The sequence below is a fragment of the Danio rerio genome, chromosome 15, assembly GCF_052040795.2.
Source record: "Danio rerio strain M-AB ecotype USA chromosome 15, GRCz13ab, whole genome shotgun sequence".
Lineage (NCBI taxonomy): Eukaryota > Metazoa > Chordata > Actinopteri > Cypriniformes > Danionidae > Danio > Danio rerio.
In genome coordinates, this window is record NC_141035.1 from 51,875,001 (window position 1) to 51,897,507 (window position 22,507).

At 38.3% G+C, this 22,507-nt stretch overlaps 2 protein-coding genes across 4 annotated transcripts in view; one reads left to right on the forward strand and one right to left on the reverse strand.

The window, feature by feature from the left end:
* Nucleotides 1-13,798, forward strand: part of gap43 (growth associated protein 43) — a 16,053-nt gene extending 2,255 nt beyond the window's left edge. Inside the window, 2 exon segments of the mRNA NM_131341.2 lie at nt 9,396-9,882; nt 13,356-13,798. Coding sequence (NP_571416.2) covers nt 9,396-9,882; nt 13,356-13,423 — 555 coding nt within the window. The 3' untranslated portion in view covers nt 13,424-13,798.
* Nucleotides 13,799-15,000: 1,202 nt separating this feature from the next.
* lsamp (limbic system associated membrane protein) overlaps nt 15,001-22,507 on the reverse strand; it is a 170,177-nt gene continuing 162,670 nt past the window's right edge. For 2 of the 3 annotated variants that reach the window (XM_087283280.1, XM_087283281.1), the window contains one exon: nt 15,001-19,256. In XM_087283280.1, the coding sequence (XP_087139406.1) occupies nt 19,159-19,256 (98 nt within the window). In that variant the 3' untranslated portion in view covers nt 15,001-19,158. 3 annotated transcript variants of the gene reach the window in all.

The window sequence follows — 22,507 nt, forward strand, 5'->3', positions numbered from 1 at the left end:
GCAGGGCATTGAGGAATAAATCATCTTCCTGTATGCAGAGTGACTTCATTCCTGCAGTGCATTTGCAGATTGACTCAGTGGAGGAGTGTTGGAGATGAAATGGCCTACACACACACACACACACACACACACACACACACACACACACACACACACACACACACACACACACACACACACACACACACACACACACACACACACACGCACACACACACACACACTTGTCAGTGGTCTGGCCTGAGTTCAGCTCGTCTGGCCTTTATGATGTGACTGCTCTTCATCGGTGTGTTCTCATGCTTCTTGTGTTTCGTCTTGTTCACCTTATTTTGATTTCTGCTTGCTCTCCTTCATTAGACTCATGTGAGTATTAAATTAAAAGGCTCTCGGTGGACAGACACACGGCTGGCTGCTGATGGACAAGGTAAATATTAAGATTAATATCCCTGACTATAATCCGCTCAGGCGCTAGATCTTGATGGCGGACGATTACTTCATTTCAGGTTTTCTCACTTGAACATCAACTACAGCAGATCTGCCGATACTGATTATTACTCCAACAGCAAAACACAAATCCAGGACTTTAATCCAGGACTTAACTCAAGAACAGAACTCTCGTGTGCCTTCAGCCGCTGCATTAGAAGCTCCTCAGTCAGTTTACAGCTGCTGTGGTCACTCTGCACTTTCTTTTGTCATGTGGATGAATATTCGTGTTTTTGGGCCACACTTAAAGGAACCCAGTTTGCACACCCTGTTTGAGTCCACTGCTTTGCTTTAATATTCACATTTCATTTTTTTATTGATACTCGAGTCAAAGACAGTCTGATCAGAGAAAACTAAAAGACTATCATCAATTTAATTAGAGATCACAGCCTGATAATACACGAATGAGCTGAGCAAATGTGACCATGTTCAAGTTTTGTTCAGGATATGTTCATGATATGTTCAGGTTGTGTCCAGGTTATGTTCAGGTTATGTTCAGGAATCAGGATATGTTCAGGTTGTGTTCAGGTTATGCTGCTCAGGTTATGTTCAGGATATGGTCAGGTTATGTTCTAGATATGTCCAGGTTGTGTTCAGGTTATGCTGCTTAGGTTATGTTCAGGATATGGTCAGGTTATGTTCTAGATATGTCCAGGTTGTGTACGGGATATGTTTAGGTTGTGTTGAGGATATGTTCATGCTGTGTTCAGGATATGTTCAGGTTGTGTTCAGGGTCTGCTGCTCAGGTTATGTTCAGGATATGGTCAGGTTATGTTCTAGATATGTCCTGGTTGTGTTCAGGTTATGCTGCTCAGGTTATGTTCATGATATGGTCAGGTTATGTTCTAGATATGTCCAGGTTGTGTTCAGGTTATGCTGCTCAGGTTATGTTCAGGGTATGGTCAGGTTATGTTCTAGATATGTCCAGGTTGTGTTCAGGTTATACTGCTCAGGTTATGTTCAGGATATGGTCAGGTTTTGTTTTAGATATGTCCAGGTTGTGTTTGAGATATGTTTAGGTTGTGTTGAGGATATGTTCATGTTGTGTTCTAGATATGTCCAGGTTGTGTTCAGGTTATACTGCTCAGGTTATGTTCAGGATATAGTCAGGTTATGTTCTAGATATGTCCAGGTTGTGTTTGAGATATGTTTAGGTTGTGTTGAGGATATGTTCATGTTGTGTTCAGGATATGTTCAGGTTGTGTTCAGGTTATGCTGCTCAGGTTATGTTCAGGATATGGTCAGGTTATGTTCTAGATATGTCCAGGTCGTGTTCAGGTTGTATTCAAGTTATGTTCAGGATATGCTGAAGTTATGTTGAGGCTGTGTTTAAGTTATGTTTAGATTATGTCCTGTTTTAGGGTTCATAAACGAAGATTCCACCAATCAACCGAATAATTTAAATATGTTTTGGATATGTTCAGGTTATTCAATTCAGCTTTATTTGTATAGCGCTTTTACAATGTAGATTGTGTCAAAGCAGCTTCACATAAATGGTCATAGTAACTGGAACAGTGTGGTTCAGTTTTTAGTGTTTAAGTTCAGTTCAGTTCAGTTCAGTTTAGTTCAGTTCAGTGTAATTTAATCATTACTGAGAGTTCAAACACTGGAGAGCAAATTCATAGATGCGTAGCTCTACCGATCCTGAACTATGCAAGCCAGTGGCGACAGCGGAGAGGGAAAAAAACTTCACCTATAGGAGAGTGAAGAAACCAGACTCAGTTGGGCAGGACCATTTTAATGGCCATTTTTATGTTCAGCTTATGTTTAAGATATGTCCAGGTTGTGTTCAAGTTATGTTTAGGTTGTGTCCTGTTTTAGAGATCACAAACCGAGAATCCCCCAATCAAGCGAGGAATGTAAATATGTTCTGAATATGTTCAAGCTTTGTTTGGGTTTATGTTCTTGTTATTTTTAGGTTCTTTTAATTATTCGGTTATATGTTTACATTTGTCAAACAGAGATTCCGCCAATCAACTTAGCAATGTGAGTATGTTCAGGATTTGTTTTTGGTGTGTACAGGACATGTTTAAGTTATGTTCAGGCTATGTTCATGTAATGTGCTATCTTGTAATCAGGATATGTTTAGGTTATGTCCTGGTAAGATATCACAAATTGAGATTCCACCATTCACTGAGCAATGTGAATATGTTTGGCACATGTTCAAATTATGATCAAGTTATCTTCAGGTTATGTTCAGGTTGTTTCCTGGTTTAGATTTTACAAACCAAGATTCCACCAATCAACCATGGAATGTAAATATGTTCTGGGTTTTTTAAAGTTATATCTGGGTTTGTTCATGTTATTTTATATATTAGATTGTATGGTTAGAATATTTTCAGGTTATATTCCGATTTAGATATGTCAACTCGAGATTCCACCATTTAATTGAGAAATGTGAAAATGTTCAGGTCAAGTTCATCTTATGTTCAGGTTACCATTAGGATATGTTCAGGTTATGTTCTAGATTAAATATCACACACCAAGATTCCATCAATTAACTTAACAATGTGAAAATGTTCAGGATGTGTTCAAATTATGTTCAGGATATGTTTATGTTATGTTTAGATTATGTTTAGAATATGTTCAGGTTATGTTCTGGTTTCAATATAAAGCTGAGATTCCATCTATCAACTGAGCAATTTGACTATGTTCAGGTTATGTTCAGGATATGTTTATGCTATGTTTAGGTTATTTTCAGGATATGGTCATGTTATGTTCTGGTTTAAATATCTCAAACCAAGATTCCATCAGTCATCTGTAAGCAAAGATATTATGTTTAGGATATGATCAGGTTATGTTCTAGTTATGTTGTGGTTTAGAAATCATAAACCAAGAGTGAACTAAGCAATGTGAATATGTTCAGGATAGCTTCAAGTTATGTTCATGTTATGTGTAGGCTATATTCAGGATATGTTCAGGTTATGTTCTGGTTTACATAATACAAATTAAAATTCCACCAATCAACTTTGAGCAAAGATACTGAGTAAAATGAATATGTTTGGGATATGTTCAGAATATGTTTGGCATATTTTCAAGTTATGTTCAGGATATATGTGTTTTGTTTAGGTTGTATTCAGGATATTTTAGGTTATGTTCTGGTTTAGATATCACATACTGAGATTCCACCAGTCACGCGTGAGCAAAGATAGTGTTTGGGATATGTTCAGGATATGTTCAAGTTATGTTCGGGTTATGTTTAGCTTATATTGAGAATATGTTCAAGTTATGTTCAGGTTATGTTTATGTTATGTTTAGATTTTAAACAATATATTTTTAGGTTATATTCTGGTTTAGATATCACAAATAAATATACCACCAGTAAACCATGATCAAAGATACGTTTAGGCTATGTTAATGTTGTGTTAGGTTATATTCAGGTTATGTTCTGGTTTGGATATCACAAACCAAAATTCCTTTGGTTTGACATATGTTCAGGAAATCTTCAACTTATGTCCAGGATATGTTTGTTACGTTAAGGTTGGATTCAGGGTATTTTTATGTTGTATTCTGATGTAGATTTTACAAACCAAGATTTCACCAGTCAACTGTGAGCAAAGATATTTTAATGTTTAGGTTATGTTTAGGCTAATTTCAGGATAATTTCAGGTTATGTTCGATATCAAAAACCAAAATTCAACCAATTCACTGAGCAATGTGACAATGTTCAGGATATGTTTAGGGTATGTTCAGAATATTATATTAAGTTATGTTTATGTTATGTTTAGGTTATAGTCAGGATATTTTCAGGTTATGTTCTGGTTTAAATATTACAAATCGAAATTTCACAATTCACCTGAGCAATGTGACTATGTTCAGGATATGTTTAGGGTATGTTCAGAATATTATATTAAGTTATGTTTAGGTTATAGTCAGGATATTTTCAGGTTATGTTCTGGTTTAAATATTACAAATCGAAATTTCACAATTCACCCGAGCAATGTGACAATGTTCAGGATAAGTTTTGGTTATGTTCGGGATATGCTTAGCATATGTTCAGGATCCACTATAATATTAAGTTTAACAGTATTTCTGTGTGCAAAACTCTCATCAGATTCAGATCAAGAATGATTTTCTGTAATGTTAAAAACTCTCATCTAAAAAAGTCATCTGAAATCTTTAATCTTATTTCACTCCTTCAAGACATCAGATTTCACACATCCGACAACACCATTTTCAGCATTTCACACACAACACATTAAGTTTAACACTTATTCTTAAATAAATGTATTACAGCGCAGTATAAGTAGTGATAAACTTTTTCAACTATATTTAGACATTTGGCAAATATTAAAGTGTAACACTATATTAAAATATTAACACTTTTCTTCCATTTATTACGGTGTCTACATGTGGAAAACTACAGTTGTACAAATAATCTGATCTGCAAACCGAAATCTTTGACCCGTATTGTAACAGAAGTTTGGATCCACGTGCAGGTTTATTCAGTGGTCAGGCAAGCAATGGTCAACACAGGTGCAAACAGACGTCTAGAGGCAGTCCAGAATCGTAGTTAAATAACAGGCGAGAGGTCGTAAGGCAGGCGGCAGTCTAAGACGAAAAGGCTAACAAGGCAGGGGTCAAAACACAAGAAAACAAGACTAGGAAAACACGTTGTAGTGTTACTATACAGATAACAAGACTCAGCCATGCGAATGAGTGTGTGTGCTGCTTAAGTAGTGTGTGTAATCAGACTTTGACAATCCTCAGCTGGTGCAAGTGTAATCAGTCTAAATGAAGAAGCAGGTTTGTGTGGGCCAAGTGCATGTATGAAGTTGTAGTCCATAAACTGGCGGATTTGTAGTTTGTATGAGTGAGAATGTTTTTTAGCGACCTCTGGTGGTTAGAGGTCGCTGGTGATTGTGACACATATATTATATTATATTATATTATATTATATTATATTATATTATATTATATTATATTATATTATTTTATATTATATTGTATTGTATTGTATTGTATTATTATATTATATTATATTATATTATATTATATTATATTATATTATATTATTATATTATTTTATTTTATTTTATATTATATTATATTATTATATTATATTATATTATATTATATTATATTATATTATATTATATTATATTATATTATTTTATATTATATTGTATTATATTATATTATATTATATTATATTATATTATATTATATTATATTATTTTATATTATATTGTATTGTATTGTATTGTATTATTATATTATATTATATTATATTATATTATTATATTATTTTATTTTATTTTATATTATATTATATTATTATATTATATTATATTATATTATATTATATTATATTATATTATATTATATTATATTATTTTATATTATATTGTATTGTATTGTATTGTATTATTATATTATATTATATTATATTATATTATATTATATTATATTATATTATATTATTATATTATTTTATTTTATTTTATATTATATTATATTATTATATTATATTATATTATATTATATTATATTATATTATATTATATTATATTATTATATTATATTATATTGTATTGTATTATATCATTATTTTATGTTATGGTATATTATATTATTATATTATATTATATTATATTATATAATATTATATCATTATATTATTTTATATTATATTGTATTATAAATATTTTTATTTTATATTACATTGTAATATATTATATTATATTATTATTTTATTTTATATTATATTATATTATATTATATTATATTATATTATATTATATTATATTGTATTATATTATTATTTTATGTTATATTGTATTATATTATTATTTTATGTTATATTATATTATATTATATTATATTATATTATTATATTATTTTATATTATATTGTATTATATTATTATTTTATGTTATGTTATATTATATTATATTATTATTTTATATTATATTATATTATATTATATTATAAATATTTTTATTTTATATTATATTGTAATATATTATATTATATTATATTATATTATATTATATTATATTATATTATTATTTTATTTTATATTATATTACATTATATTATATTATATTATATTATATTATTATTTTATGTTATATTGTATTATATTATTATTTTATGTTATATTATATTATATTATATTTTATTATTATATTATATTATATTATATTATATTATATTATATTATATTATATTATATTATATTATATTATATTATTTTATATTAATAGATCACTACTGTGTATCAGGTATCTGAGCAGAAACAGGCTGATGATGCTGGTGCTGAACTCAGAGTGAACTCATCTGTAATGGTGTTACTGGTGTCTGGATGAATCCAGCAGGAAGCCTGTATTCTGAGCCAGACATCACTGATGATCCTTCAGTCATCCAGACGCTGAACAGAGCTGTAAATAATCAGACTCAGACTGACGGGGGGTGTTCTGTGGTTCAGACGCTCAGATCCGTGTCTCCCGCTGATCCCTCATGTTGTGAATTGCAGGACACTGAAGCGGCGCTGAGATGTTTTTATCACGGGATTGAAGCAGACGTGAGAATCACGGATCCCAGAACTGTCTGATCACGCCTCCGTCAGTCTGTACTGTAATGATCATACAGTGAACACAACACAAGTGTACTGCGGCTGATCAGGAGTTTGGATCATCAGTTGGAAATGTTGTTTTTCTAGACACTCAGTAAGTTTCCTCGTATATTCAGGTTAAACAGTCTCATAGTGGAACAGGAGATTGAGGAGAATGTTGTTAGCTGAACCAGGTAATCATGTGGGGCCTGTACTATGAAGCAGGATTACACTGGGTTTTAGGTACCATGAAAATACATCCGCTTTCATTGCTCTTTGTTGTATCTTATCCTATTCCAGTGGATGTTGTGGTTATGTTCTGGTTATTTTCAGGATATGTTTACGTTATGTTCTAGTTTAGATATAACAAACTGAGATTCCACCAACTCAGCAAAGTGAACATGTTCAGGATATGTTCAAGGTATGTTCAGGATATTTATGGGTTATATTTTCGTTTAGAGATTAAAACCTGAGATTCCACTAATCAACTGAGCAAAGTGATTATGTTCAGGTTATGTTCTGGTTATGTTTATGATATGTTCAGGTTATGTTCTGGTTATGTTCATGATATGTTCAGGTTATGTTCTGGTTTAGATATAACAAACTGAGATTCCATCTATCAACTGAGCAATTCGACTATGTTCAGGTTATGTTCAGGATATGTTTATGCTAATCAACTGAGTAACGTGACTATGTTTAGGATATGTTTGGGATATGCTCAAGTTATGTTCCTCTTATATGTAGGTTATGTTCAGGTTATTTTTTAGTTTAGGCATCACAAACTGAAATTACACCAATCATCTGAGCAATGTGGGAATGTCCAGGATATTTTGAAGTTATGTTCAGGTTATGTTCATATTATGTGGAGGTTAAATTCTAAATAATTTAAGGTTATGTTCTGGTTTAGATATCACAAACCAGGATTATACCAGTCATCTATGAATACTTTGTTGTTTTATTGTCAGGTTATCTTTAGGTTATGTTCAGGTTATTTTCAGGATATAAAATGTTCTGGTTTAGAAATAATAAATTAAGATTCCATCTATTAACTGAGCAAAGTGGCTGTGTTCAGGATATGTTTGGGACATTTCAGGGATATATTTTGGTTTAGAGGTCACTAACTGAGATTCCACTAATCAACCGAGCAAAGTGATTATCTGGTCATGTTCTGGTTTTGTTCAGGATATGTTAAGGTTATGTTCTGGTTTAGATATCACAAACTGAGATTACACCAATCAACTGAACAACATGACTATGTTAATGATATGTTTGGGATATGTTCAAGTAATGTTTATATTATTTGTAGGCTATGCTTAGGGTATGTTCAGGCTATGTTCTAGTTTAGGCATCACAAACTGAGATTCCACTAATCAACTGTGCAGGATATGTACAGGATATATTGAAGTTATGTTCAGGTTAAGTTCATATTATGTGCTTGTTATATCCAGGATAATTTCAGGTTATGTTCTGGTTTAGATATCACAAACCTGGATTCTACCAGTTAACTGTGAATACTTACTACGTTCATGATATATTTCAGGATATGTTCAGGCACTGTTTTTGTTGTATGTTAAATAATATTTTCAGGTTATCTTTTGGTTATGTTCAGGAGTTTTTCAGATTATCTTCGGGTTATATTCAGGTTTTATGTCCAAGTTATCTTTAGGATATGTTCAGGATTTCCTCAGATTATGTTTAGGTTATGTTGAGGATATCTTCAGGTTATGTTCAGGTTTAGAGATCATGTGAAAATAAAGCCACTCCAGCAGTTTCTCCTGTTCCATATTAAATGTTTCTCTTCAGTAAATTGTTTTAGAAATAAAATTGTCTGTTTGTAGTGAAGATTATTATAATTATTTGATATGAATTATGTAATCATTATATCCATGATCACTGCATATTATAAACAATCTTATTTTAGCAGTTTCGCCTCAGTTTAACAGTCCTCCTTCAATTCTAGATTTAAATCTCATGACAAAGTTTAACATTTCTAAATTAACACTTCACAGTTGCCATCTTGCATTTCTGAGTTTATGTTCCACAATTCTGAGAAAGTCTTTAGTTGTGAATGTATATCGTAATGCATTTACCTTTTTTAAATCTGAGTTCTCATCTGTGATTGGCTGTTTGCTGCTGATGCCCCGCCTTCATCTGCACATGCTCATAAACTCAGGATCAACGTCAGTTAGTTGAAGTTCAGCTTCAAGCTAACAGTACAGTCTGAGCACACTGCTGTGGTTTAGTCAACCCCAGACTGATCCTGTAATCCTGAGTTTGTTCAGCCTCCATCGTGGAACAGGTTTGATGAACTGCTGAGTGTTTCTGTTTGAGTTTCTGAAGCTGTTTGTTCTCTCAGGTTGAGAAGAATGAAGAGGCCGATCAGGAGATCAAGCAGGATGGAATCAAACCGGAGGAAAACGCTCACAAGGCGGCCACCAAGATCCAGGCCAGCTTCCGCGGACACATCACCCGGAAAAAGATGAAGGACGGAGAGAAAGAGGAGGAGAACGGAGAAGTGCCGGAGGAGCAGGAGGAGGAGAAACCGACTGACGCCTCCACAGAAACACAGGAGGACCCCAAACCAGAGCAGCCTAACTCCCCAGCAAATGAAGCCCCGCCCACTGCTGCAGCGGACCCTGCCCCCTCAGACACGCCCGCCAAAGAGGAAGTGAAGGAGCCGCAGCAGGAAGTGGAGAAGCCAAAAGAGGAGGAGCCAAGCTCGGCGGCTGCAGACGAGAAACCTGAAGAAGAAGGCAATGCACAGAAAGAGGAGAAAGAGGAGGAGAAACCAGCCGACGTGCCTGAAGCTGAGAGCCAGGAGACACACCAAATAGACAAACCAGGTCAGTTTCAGCTCTGGACACCTCATTCACTCTGTGTACACACACCTACTGTCCACCGCTGGAACATGCGTAATGGAGACTCTTAGAGACACAGACACGTTCACATCTCTGAGTTTACATCTGTCAATTCTGAGTTTACGAATCGCATCTCTGAGATCACGTCTCGCATCTCTGAGTTTACGTCTCGCATCTCTGAGTTTACGTCTCACATTTCTGAGTTTACGTCTCACATTTCTGAGTTTACGTCTCACATTTCTGAGTTTACGTCTCACATTTCTGAGTTTACGTCTCGCATTTCTGAGTTTACGTCTCACATTTCTGAGTTTACGTCTCACATTTCTGAGTTTACGTCTCACATTTCTGAGTTTACGAATCGCATTTCTGAGTTTACGTCTCACATTTCTGAGTTTACGTCTCACATTTCTGAGTTTACGAATCGCATTTCTGAGTTTACGTCTCACATTTCTGAGTTTACGTCTCGCATCTCTGAGTTTACGTCTCACATTTCTGAGTTTACGAATCGCATTTCTGAGTTTACGTCTCACATCTCTGAGTTTCAACTCGCATTTCTGAAATCACATCTCACATCTCTGAGTTTACATCTCGCATTACTGAGTTTATGTCCACATCTCTGAGTTTACGTCTCACATCTGAGGTTTTGTCTCGCATCTTTGAGTTCACGTCCCACATCTGAGTTTACTTCCCACATCTGAGTTTATGTCTCACATCTAAGTTTAAGTGTCACATCTGAGTTCACAACTCGCATCTCTGAGTTTACGTCTCACACCTGAGTTTACATCCACCATCTGAGTTTACGTCTCGCATTTCTGAGTTTACGTCTCACATCCGAGTTTACGTCTCACATTTCTGAGTTTACGTCTCACATTTCTGAGTTTACGTCTCACATCCGAGTTTACGTCTCACATTTCTGAGTTTACGTCTCACATTTCTGAGTTTACGTCTCACATTTCTGAGTTTACGTCTCACACCTGAGTTTACATCCACCATCTGAGTTTACGTCTCGCATTTCTGAGTTTACGTCTCACATCCGAGTTTACGTCTCACATTTCTGAGTTTACGTCTCACATTTCTGAGTTTACGTCTCACATCCGAGTTTACGTCTCACATTTCTGAGTTTACGTCTCACATTTCTGAGTTTACGTCTCACATTTCTGAGTTTACGTCTCACATCTGTGTTTACGACTCGCATCTGAATTTACGTCTCGCATTTCTGAGTTTACGTCTCATTTTTCTGAGTTTACGTCTCGCATTTCTGAGTTTACGTCTCGCATCTCTGAGTTTACGTCTCATATTTCTGAGTTTACGTCTCATATTTCTGAGTTTACATCTCGCATTTCTGAGTTTACGTCTCATATTTCTGAGTTTACGTCTCGCATTTCTGAGTTTACGTCTCATATTTCTGAGTTTACGTCTCGCATTTCTGAGTTTACGTCTCACATCTGAGTTTACGTTCCCACATCTGAGTTTACGTCTCACATCCGAGTTTACGTCTCACATCTGAATTTATGACTCGCATGTCTGAGTTTACGTCTCACATTTTTGAATTTATGTCCACATTTCTGAGTTTATGTCTCACATCTCTGAGTTTACGACTCACATGTCAGAGTTTACGTCTCACATCTGAGTTTACGACTCGCATCTGAGTTTACATCTCGCATTTCTGAGTTTACGTCCACATCTCTGAGTTTACGTCTCATATTTCTGAGTTTACGTCTCACATTTCTGAGTTTACGTCTCACATTTCTGAGTTTACGTCTCACATTTCTGAGTTTACGTCTCGCATTTCTGAGTTTACGTCTCATATTTCTGAGTTTACGTCTCATATTTCTGAGTTTACGTCTCACATTTCTGAGTTTACGTCTCACATTTCTGAGTTTACGTCTCACATTTCTGAGTTTACGTCTCACATTTCTGAGTTTACGAATCGCATTTCTGAGTTTACGTCTCGCATTTCTGAGTTTACGTCTCATATTTCTGAGTTTACGTCTCATATTTCTGAGTTTACGTCTCACATTTCTGAGTTTACGTCTCACATTTCTGAGTTTACGTCTCACATCCGAGTTTACGTCTCACATTTCTGAGTTTACGTCTCACATTTCTGAGTTTACGTCTCACATTTCTGAGTTTACGTCTCACATCCGAGTTTACGTCTCACATTTCTGAGTTTACGTCTCACATTTCTGAGTTTACGTCTCACATTTCTGAGTTTACGTCTCACATCTGTGTTTACGACTCGCATCTGAATTTACGTCTCGCATTTCTGAGTTTACGTCTCATTTTTCTGAGTTTACGTCTCGCATTTCTGAGTTTACGTCTCGCATCTCTGAGTTTACGTCTCATATTTCTGAGTTTACGTCTCATATTTCTGAGTTTACGTCTCGCATTTCTGAGTTTACGTCTCATATTTCTGAGTTTACGTCTCGCATTTCTGAGTTTACGTCTCATATTTCTGAGTTTACGTCTCGCATTTCTGAGTTTACGTCTCACATCTGAGTTTACGTTCCCACATCTGAGTTTACGTCTCACATCCGAGTTTACGTCTCACATCTGAATTTATGACTCGCATGTCTGAGTTTACGTCTCACATCTGAGTTTACTTCTTGCATTTCTGAGTTTACGTCTCACATTTTTGAATTTATGTCCACATTTCTGAGTTTATGTCTCACATCTCTGAGTTTACGACTCACATGTCAGAGTTTACGTCTCACATCTGAGTTTACGACTCGCATCTGAGTTTACATCTCGCATTTCTGAGTTTACGTCCACATCTCTGAGTTTACGTCTCATATTTCTGAGTTTACGTCTCACATTTCTGAGTTTACGTCTCACATTTCTGAGTTTACGTCTCACATTTCTGAGTTTACGTCTCACATTTCTGAGTTTACGAATCGCATTTCTGAGTTTACGTCTCGCATTTCTGAGTTTACGTCTCATATTTCTGAGTTTACGTCTCATATTTCTGAGTTTACGTCTCACATTTCTGAGTTTACGTCTCGCATTTCTGAGTTTACGTCTCATATTTCTGAGTTTACGTCTCATATTTCTGAGTTTACGTCTCACATTTCTGAGTTTACGTCTCACATTTCTGAGTTTACGTCTCATATTTCTGAGTTTACGTCTCACATTTCTGAGTTTACGTCCACATTTCTGAGTTTACGTCTCACATTTCTGAGTTTACGTCCACATTTCTGAGTTTACGTCTCGCATCTCTAAGTTTACGTTTTGCATTTCTGGGTTTACATTTGACGTTTCTAAATTCATGTCTTATTCCTGATTTTGTCTCATATTTCTGGCTTTTCGACTCTTTGTCTAACAGTTCTTGGTTTGCGATGTTCAGTTGTTTTTCAGTTTTAGTTTTCTTCACAGTTTATATCTCTATTTGTTCTGTTTTAAAGTTTGATTTCTAAGAAGAACAGTGTGAATTGATCTAAATGTTTTCTGTGCTGTTTCAGACGCTGCTGAGGAATCCAAACCAGCAGAGGGAGCCGTTTCAGACGCCGGCACAGAGGAGAGTGTTTAACGGAGGACCAGTGCAATGTAGAATCCCAGATGATCCACAGGCCCGCCGACAGCCTGCTTTATGTTCGTCCTCTTTTCTGGTGTGGCCTGATTTCTGCGGTTTGCGGGAGGTTTGGAAGCGTGTGCTGGAGATCAGGACTCAGACCTCCGTCTTTCTCCAGCGCAGTAAACCTCCTCATACATGTGGCTTCTTTTCATGTCCGTGGTGTTGTTATGAGCGTTTAATTGGAGATATCGCTGCACTGATGATGTTAAAATCCACAAAATCCAACAAAAAAGAAAAAGCGCCGGCCTTTCTGTTCCAGTCAGGAGTAAACTCGTGGAAAATGGTTTCATGTCTGTTTTCAAAATAAAGAAATGTGCCAATTATGTTAAAGATGTGTGTGTGTGTGTGTGTGTGCGCGTGTGTGTGTGTGGTTTGTCAGATCATATTAGCAGGATTAATCTGAATTTAGCAGAAAATAAACACAGACATGTCTTTCCAGTAGGGTCTGATTATGTAACAGTAGTTAATGCATTCATTAATTATTGCACTGCTTGTTCATTAAGTCATGTCAGGCTCCATTAAGCACTATTATCATTAACAGATTAAATGCTTTAGAAGTGTTTTAATTGCTCATTCATTTGAATGTAAATGAATGTTAACAGAGGAAAGTATTGTACCGCATTAATACACACACACTGCGCACTGGTGTCTGATACTACTGAAGACTCGAGACTTGAGCTGATGTTGAGTGGACGTGACCATTTCCTCATGCAGTGGAATAATTATCATACATGTACTGTAGGCTCATATCATTTATAACCCACTGCTTTAATTGTGTGTAATTAACTCCTCAATAGGGGCGGCATGGTGGTCGCTGGTTTGAGTCTCGGCTGGGTCAGTTGGTGTTTCTGTGTGGAGTTTGCCTGTTTTCCCCATGTTGGCGTGGGTTCGAAGGGCATCAACTGTGTAAAACAGGGGTGTCCACACTCGATCCTGGAGGGCCGGTGTCCTGGGGAGTTGAGCTCCAGCCCTAATCAAACACACCTGAACATGCTAATCAAGCTCTTACTAGCTATACTTCAAACTTCCAGGCAACCTCCAGGACCGACTTTGGATACCCCTGGTGTAAAACATAATCTAGAATAGTTGGTGGTTCATTCCGCAGTGGCGACCCCTGATGAATAAGAGACTGAGCCAAAGGAAAATAAATAATTGAATAACTGAATGAATGAATGAATGATCACTCAATTACTATTATTATTAGTACTATTATTCATTCATTCATTCATTTTCTTTTTGGCTAGTGCCTTTATTAATCAGGGGTCGCCACCGCGAATGAACCCCTATAGCGCTTGTGTTTGGACTGTGGGGGAAACTGGAGCACCCAGAGGAAACCCACGCCAACACGGGGAGAACATGCAAACTCCACACAGAAACACCAACTGACCCAGCCGAGACTCGAAGCAGGGACCTGAGTGCTGTGAGGCGAATGTGCTACCCACTGCACCACCGTGCCGCCCAGTACTATTATATCTAAGTTAAATCTGCCACTTTTCTAGAATAAATCCATATCAATAACCACAGGAAGAGCATTTAAAGGGAGATCTAACAATCGTTATATTCCTTTATTTGCATGTTACATGATTAACAGAATTCAGAATCTTCATTTCGCACCAAAATTACAATCATTTTCATTTATTTATGTTTTTCTTAATCCCACTTTCAAAAACATCAAATTCAGATGACGATTTCCATTCTCAACATCTGATGAGGACTGTACAGTGCAGAAGGGCTTCAAAAATGACTTCAGAGTAAATAAAGACGAGTTAGAAAATGTCCATTGCTTTCATGAAGATGTCGATCAAAACTACTGGAGATTCTCCAGATCCACGAAAACACAGCGTCTTCTTATCAGGTTACAGAGAGCATCGGCAATAAAACACACACTGAACATGGCCAAAATAAAGTGAACTGATCCTCACTGGAGTATTCACACACACACACACACACACACACACACACACACACTGCAGTGAGACATTCGTCAGATACAAAACACTGCGGCCCTGTGTGGAGTTCAGGACGCTTGACTTTGGATTGGATCAAACCCAAATATTGGCGTTGCAGCTCGATTTACTTTAGACAGGAGACGCGCGACTAGCCCTTTAAATCAGACACACGCCAGACGAGCGGTTTCATCCAATCAAGAGCGCACATGCTGAAAGCTTATTGGCTGAGAGAGCTGTCAATCAAAGGGCTGTGGGTGGAGATCTCACTGCTGGATTATTCCAATACTCAAATGTAAACGTGAACAGAAACGCTGCTTTACGAGCAGGAGAAACCACGAATAAACCAGTGTGTGCGCGCGCGTCTACATACCAAAACAAAATAAACCAGTGTGTGTGCGCGTCTACATACCAAAACAAAATAAACCAGTGTGTGTGTGCGCGTCTACATACCAAAACAAAACAAACCAGTGTGTGTGCGCGCGTCTTCATACCAAAACAAAATAAACCAGTGTGTGTGCGCGCGTCTACATACCAAAACAAAATAAACCAGTGTGTGTGCGCGCGTCTACATACCAAAACAAACTAAATAGATGCTTTATCAATTCAACAACAAAGAAAAGTAGTGTGTGCGCGGGTCATAAATCCTCTCTAAAATGGCTTGATTAAATATATAACAGGAGCTCTAATCGTTTGGCAGTCGGAGTGTTCAGCTCATCTCTGTACAACTACTATTATAATAACTAATGAACAGATCCATCTCTATAAATAAGAATAGTAGTGCAGCCGCTTCAAAGGTAAATCTAGGTTTAGAATACTTAAATATTTGTAGTAAAAATCTTAGTTTAGTATCTAATTTGAGTTTGTTACAGGAAGCATCAAAGCGCCACCGCAGAACTACAGACGGAGAAACCTGAACGAAGATGCGCTTCGTTTCCGCGTGAAGACATTCAAAAGAATATTTACAGACAGACGGAGGTGAGCGGCGGATGAAGACGAGCATTCATTGGTGTCGAACATTTCATACGGCGGACGGAGAAACACGCGGTGGGAGGAGGGTTATCAGCGGTCGTGCTGGAGCGACACGACACACGCTAAACATCGTTAAACACTTTCAGTGGAGAAACTTCATTAATAATACAAGTTTTCCAGAAACCCTGAAGAACTCTGCAGAGCCGCCTGTGGGAGGAGTTACTGCTGTGTTAGTGGGCGGAGTTACAACTGGAAGAATATGATGTTGTGGAGGGAGGGGTTAGGGGCGGATTCACACCAAACGCAGAATTAAGTATTCGTTACATACAAAGTCAATGCAGAAGCACAAATAGAGACGAATTATTGCTGTGAATGATGCCGAATGCGCGACACGTTTGACGAAAATATGCGAAATTCGCCTTAATTACGTCTTTACACAATTTTAAAAAATTGAACAAGAGCAGGAAATCTGCATGAGCGGGAAACACCGCGACTACAGTTGACTACAGCGGAGCTGTGTGTTTGGTGTGAAGCCAGACATATGGGAGGGGCCAGGGGTGTGGCCACAGACACACAAATAGGAGGGGTTTAGTGTTGTATTTGGATATAGTATAGTTATTTTTGGGTGATAGTAGTATTTGGTCACATGGAAGAAGTTTAACATTTGGGAAAAATCAGAGGCGTGGCCACAGGTAATCAAGTGGGTGGGATCATTATGTGGAAAGGGTTTAGTGGTTAACAGGTAGTGTGGGTGGAGTTACAACTGAGAGAATCTTAGTGCTGTATTTGGTCACATGCTATTTGAAATGGACCAATTATATTAGTGGAATACAGTGCTGTATATTTGGTCTTATGGGTGGAGTTAGACATCTGAAAGGGAACAGAGGCGTGGCCTCGGCTACACAAGTGGAAGGTGCCAATGACATGGGAGGGGTTAGTGCTGTATTTGGACATTTGTGTGGACACTTGGAGAAACTGCTGATAATACAAGTTTTCCAGAAACCCTGAAGAACGCTTGCAGAGTCGCCTGTGGGAGGAGTTACTGCTGTGTTAGTGGGCGGAGTTACAACTGGGAGAAAATTATAATGTGTGGGGGGAGGGGTTAGGGTGGATTCACACCAAAGGCAGAATTAAGTATTTGTGCGAGTAAATTACAGATCCAGTGTCAAAGCAAAAGCACAAACAGAGACGAGTTATTGCAGTGAATGGCGCCGAATGCGCGACACGTTTGACGAAAGTATGCAAAATTTGCCTTAATTTCGCCTTTAATGCAAGTTAAGAAAATGACTAGAACTAGAGCAGGAAATCTGCGTGAGCGGGAAACACCGCGAGTACAGTTGAGCGAGGGACACGAAGCTCTGCGTTTGGTGTGAAGCCAGCTGGGAGGAGCCAGGCATGTGGGAGGAGCCAGAGGTGTGGCCACAGACAAACAAGTGGGAGGGGTTTAGAGTTGTATTTGGATATAGGCAGAGTTATTTTTGGGTGATAGAAGTATTTGGTCACATGAGCGAAGTTGAGCATTTGGGAAGAATCAGAGGAGTGGCAACAAGGGGGCGGGATCATCATGTGGGAAGGGTTTAGTGGTGTATTAGGTAGTGTGGGTGGAGTTACAACTGGGAGAATCTTAGTGCTGTATTTGGTCACATGGGTATTTGGAAGGTGTGGGCACATCTACACAAGTGGGAGGGACTAATGATGAGGGAGGGGTTAGTGCCATATTTGGTCACACGCTTAACCTTAACCGTACATTAAGACATTGGAAAGTATCAGTGGGAGTGGTTTAGTGCTGTATTTAGACATTAGGGCGAGCTTACATTTGGGTGGGACTAATTATATTAGTGGAATACAGTGCTGTATTTGGACTTGTAGGCGGAGTTAGACATGTAGAACAGACCAGAGGTATGGGAGTGGTTAGTGCTGTATTTGGACTTGTAGGCGGAGTTAGACATGTAGAACAGACCAGAGGTGTGGGAGGGGTTAGTGCTGTATTTGGACATGTGGGCGGGGTTAGACATGTAGAACAGACCAGAGGTATGGGAGGGGTTAGTGCTGTATTTGAACATGTGGGCGGGGTTAGCCATGTAGAACAGACCAGAGGTGTGGGAGGGGTTAGTGCTGTATTTGGACATGTGGGCGGGGTTAGACATGTAGAACAGACCAAAGGATTGGGGGGGTTAGGGCTGTATTTGGACATGTGGGCGGGGTTAGACACAGCTACACAGGTGACGCAGCATGAGCGTCTCATTGATCCAGTGATTGTTCTGATCTTATAAACTCTTGATGAGATGCAAGGAAAGAGCAGAATGGAGTCCGACACAACACACACACACACACACACGTTCCAGTCCCTCTTCACTAGTCACACTCAGCACACTCAGACGACTCGAGCGCTCTCATTAGTTTACATCAGGCAGGTTTGGCCACAGGCTGCAGAGGTCAATGGGGAAATGAGCCGTTCAGCATTCAGAGATGATTGAAGATCAGGGCGTGGCTCCAGTTATCTGTCAGGACACACACACTCACACACACACATACACACACACACACACACACGCTCTCAGACTGTCGGACGGACGGAAACACACACCCCAGGCCTCACTGGAAGTCAGTAAATCTCGAAGCGGTTAAAGCAGGATATTCAGTTCTTCTCCTCTCCTCTGTGTTCTGGTCTTCTGTCCTGATAGTCAGAGTGTGGTCCGGCCCGGCGTGACGGTGAGTGTGATGACGAGTGAACAGTCTGAGGCGACCGAGTGTGTTCAGAGCGACTGATCATTAACACTGGAGAAGAGCTGAGGACACACACAGGAGGAGGAGCCAGAGTGATTGACAGATGCAGCCCGCCGAGTTGATGTCCCGCCCCATCCCTGGTTCTGGGAGAGAGAGAGACATCACACACACACACACACACGCACACGGAGAGAGAGAGAGAGAGAGACACACACACAGGTCTGTTAGATTCAGATGTTGTTGAATGGCGACCTCTGCTGGTGGATGAGCTGAAGTACACTAGTGTGTGTGTGAGTGTATCGGTGTGACTGTCTGTGTGTGTGAGTGTATCTGTCAGTGGTGTAAAGTAACACAATACAAACACTCAGAGTACTGTAATTGTGTAGTTTATCTCAGCAATTGTGCTTTACTCAGTAGTTTTACAATTGTGTGCTTTTACCAGTGGTGGAAAGAGAACTGAAAAAGCATACTGAAGTAAAAGTAGCATTACTTGCCTAAAATGTAGTGTGAGTAGAGTAAAAGTACCTGTTGTAAATATTACTCAAAGTAGGAGTAAAAAGTAGCTCTTTTAAAAGTACTCATGAGTAGTGAGTAGTGAGTATTACGCTGTTAAAAGTTGATGCATTTACATGTAATTTATGTGTGTGTGTGTGTGTGTGTGTAAACGTCACATTCTGTAGTGCATCTAGTGATTGTCCAGCAGGCACACAATGTCATAATCATGTAATATTAGGTCAGATTTAGGTTGTGATGTCAGGTGACCAAAAATCAATGTCTAGTCAGTGTCTAAGGACAACGTTATTTTGATGTCCAATAATGACCTCATATAACGTTGATATTTGGTTGATTTTAGGTAGTTAGAAAGTGACCAAAATCCAATGTAGAGCCGACATCTTAAACCAGCATCATATTGACGTCAAATACTGACATTTATTCATCAGGTATGGCAACCAAAATCCAACATCTGATAGACGTCATAGTGGTAACGTCCACACAACGTCAAGCTGTGACATCATTAAACGTTGATATTTGGTGTGTTTCAGGTTGTGCTGGAGGCCCGGTGTCCTGCAAAGTTTAGTTCCAATCCCAATTAGACGCACCTGGGCTAGCTAATCAAGCTCATATAGGCTTTCTAGAAACATCCGTGCAGGTGTGTTGAGGCAAGTTGGAGCTGAAATCTGCAGGACACCGGCCCTCCAGGACTGTGGCTGTTTCTCAATATGCGTTTTTCAGCGGTCTTGCGTCCTCGTGTTCTTGTGTAACGTCATCATCAGCTGCCAAAGTTCAGTTCCAATACTCAAGACCGCAAGTACGGAGGACGCGTGAAACTTCCTGGATGTGTTCTTGATATCGAGGACGCACTGATGCAGACTTGAGCACTGAACTCGCTCTGGAAGTCCCAGAAGTCATTGCGACTGGAGGTGGGAAGCGCTGCAGTTTATTTAGATTTATTATTAAAGTTCAGAGATATCACTTATTTACCTCAGGAGTTTCCCCTAAATGAAACGGTGAAGGTAAATATTAACATGAACATCTTAATAAAGGAATAAACACATTAATGGTGTTTGTTTGCTGAAATTCGCATTGAAATTTGTTTTATTTATATTGTGCAGAGTATATTGATAATGTTTTTATGCAAAGTATATATTTTTAAAAGGCAGAAAACAATAAATCCCTGTATGAATGCTGTAATCTTTAAATAATTTACTATTTGAAGGTCATGTGACCATCAGGAAGAACGCAGCATCATTTCTCAAAGGACGCGTTCTCTGCCCTCGCGCTCTCCCGAGTTTGTTCTTCCGAGGACACCTGGCAACACCGCTCTCCACAAGAACACAAGTCCGCTCTCTGCATTCCTGGAACTGAGAAACAGCCTGTGTTTGGGCATCCCTGATCTAAACAGTCTCTGGGTCAGTGCGTGTAGAGATTTTGCACATCTTCTTGGACACTTAATGCTTCCAGACAGTTTGCTGCATTGTAAAGTGCACATGTGTTGAAGTAGTTCATTATGAGGTGATTTACCTTCTATGTGTGATTTGAGTGGACAGGACTGATTTCTCTAATTCCTCTAATTAATCATTCCTCTGATTTCTCTAATTCCCATAGACGAGAGATAATACAGTAGTGATGCAGGATGAGGGACAGCAGTGAGAGTAAGAGCACAGATACTGCAGTAAACATGAGCTCTAGTGAGAGTAAAAGCACACGTTTTTAAAACGACTCAACAAACTTCAATTTCTGAGAAAAAGTAATTAATGACAGTAGTTTGAGTATTTGTAATTAGTGGCTTCACACCGCTGGCTTTTACTCTCCCTTGAGCTCATGTTTAGTGCAGTATCAGTGCTGTTACTCCACTACTGTCCTTCATCCTGCAGCACTCCTGTATTATCCCTCGTCTGTGGTGATTAGAGGAATCAGTCCTGTTTCTCCTGTCCACTCAAATCACTCATACTGTAGAAGGCAAATCCCCTCATAATGATCTACCTCAACACATGAGCCACTCACAACTGCAGAAAACTGTTTGGAAGCATTAAAAGTGTTCAAGAAGATGTCCAAAATCTCTGCACACTGACCCAGAGACTGATTAGATGATGTTGCTGATGAGAAGATGGCGGATGTTTACTGTATGATGACCCAAACGGCCTTAAACACCCAGCAGCACAAGGCGTCAGCATGATGTCAGACTGATGTTGTACCCTAATGTCAAGGGGACGCTGCAACTCAGTCCAACATCCAACCTAAAACCAACCAAATATCAACGTCTGATGATGTCACAGCTTGACGTTGTGTGGACGTTACCACTATGACGTCTATTAGATGTTGGATTTCGGTTGCCATACCTGATGAATAAATGTCAGTATTGACGTCAATATGATGCTGGTTTAAGATGTCGGCTTGACGTTGGATTTTGGCCACTTTCCAACAACCAAATATCAACATCATTTCAATGTCGTTATTGCTAGAGACAGAATTTTGGTCACCTGACATCCCAATCTAAATCTAAGCTAATATGAGCGTCTGATGACATTGTGTGCCTGCTGGACAATCATTAGATGCACTACAGAACGTGACGTTTACACACTTCCACATATGACATGTAAACACATCAGCTTTACACAGCGTAACACTCTACTGCTGTTGAAGCTCTACTGTTTGCTCATCCTCTGAGTGATGTTCACAGCAGACACTGTTACTCTGCACTGCATGTTTAGGCAAGTGATGCTGCTTTACCGTGAGTATGATTGTGCAGTTCTCTCTCCACCACTGGTATCTGTGTACTGGTTTATGTGGTTTATATATGCAGGCTTCTGTATAATGACAGTAGTATAACTGTTATCTTTAACTCAATTCACTTTATTTGTCCATTATTGTTCATAGATATTGTTTTTAAAGC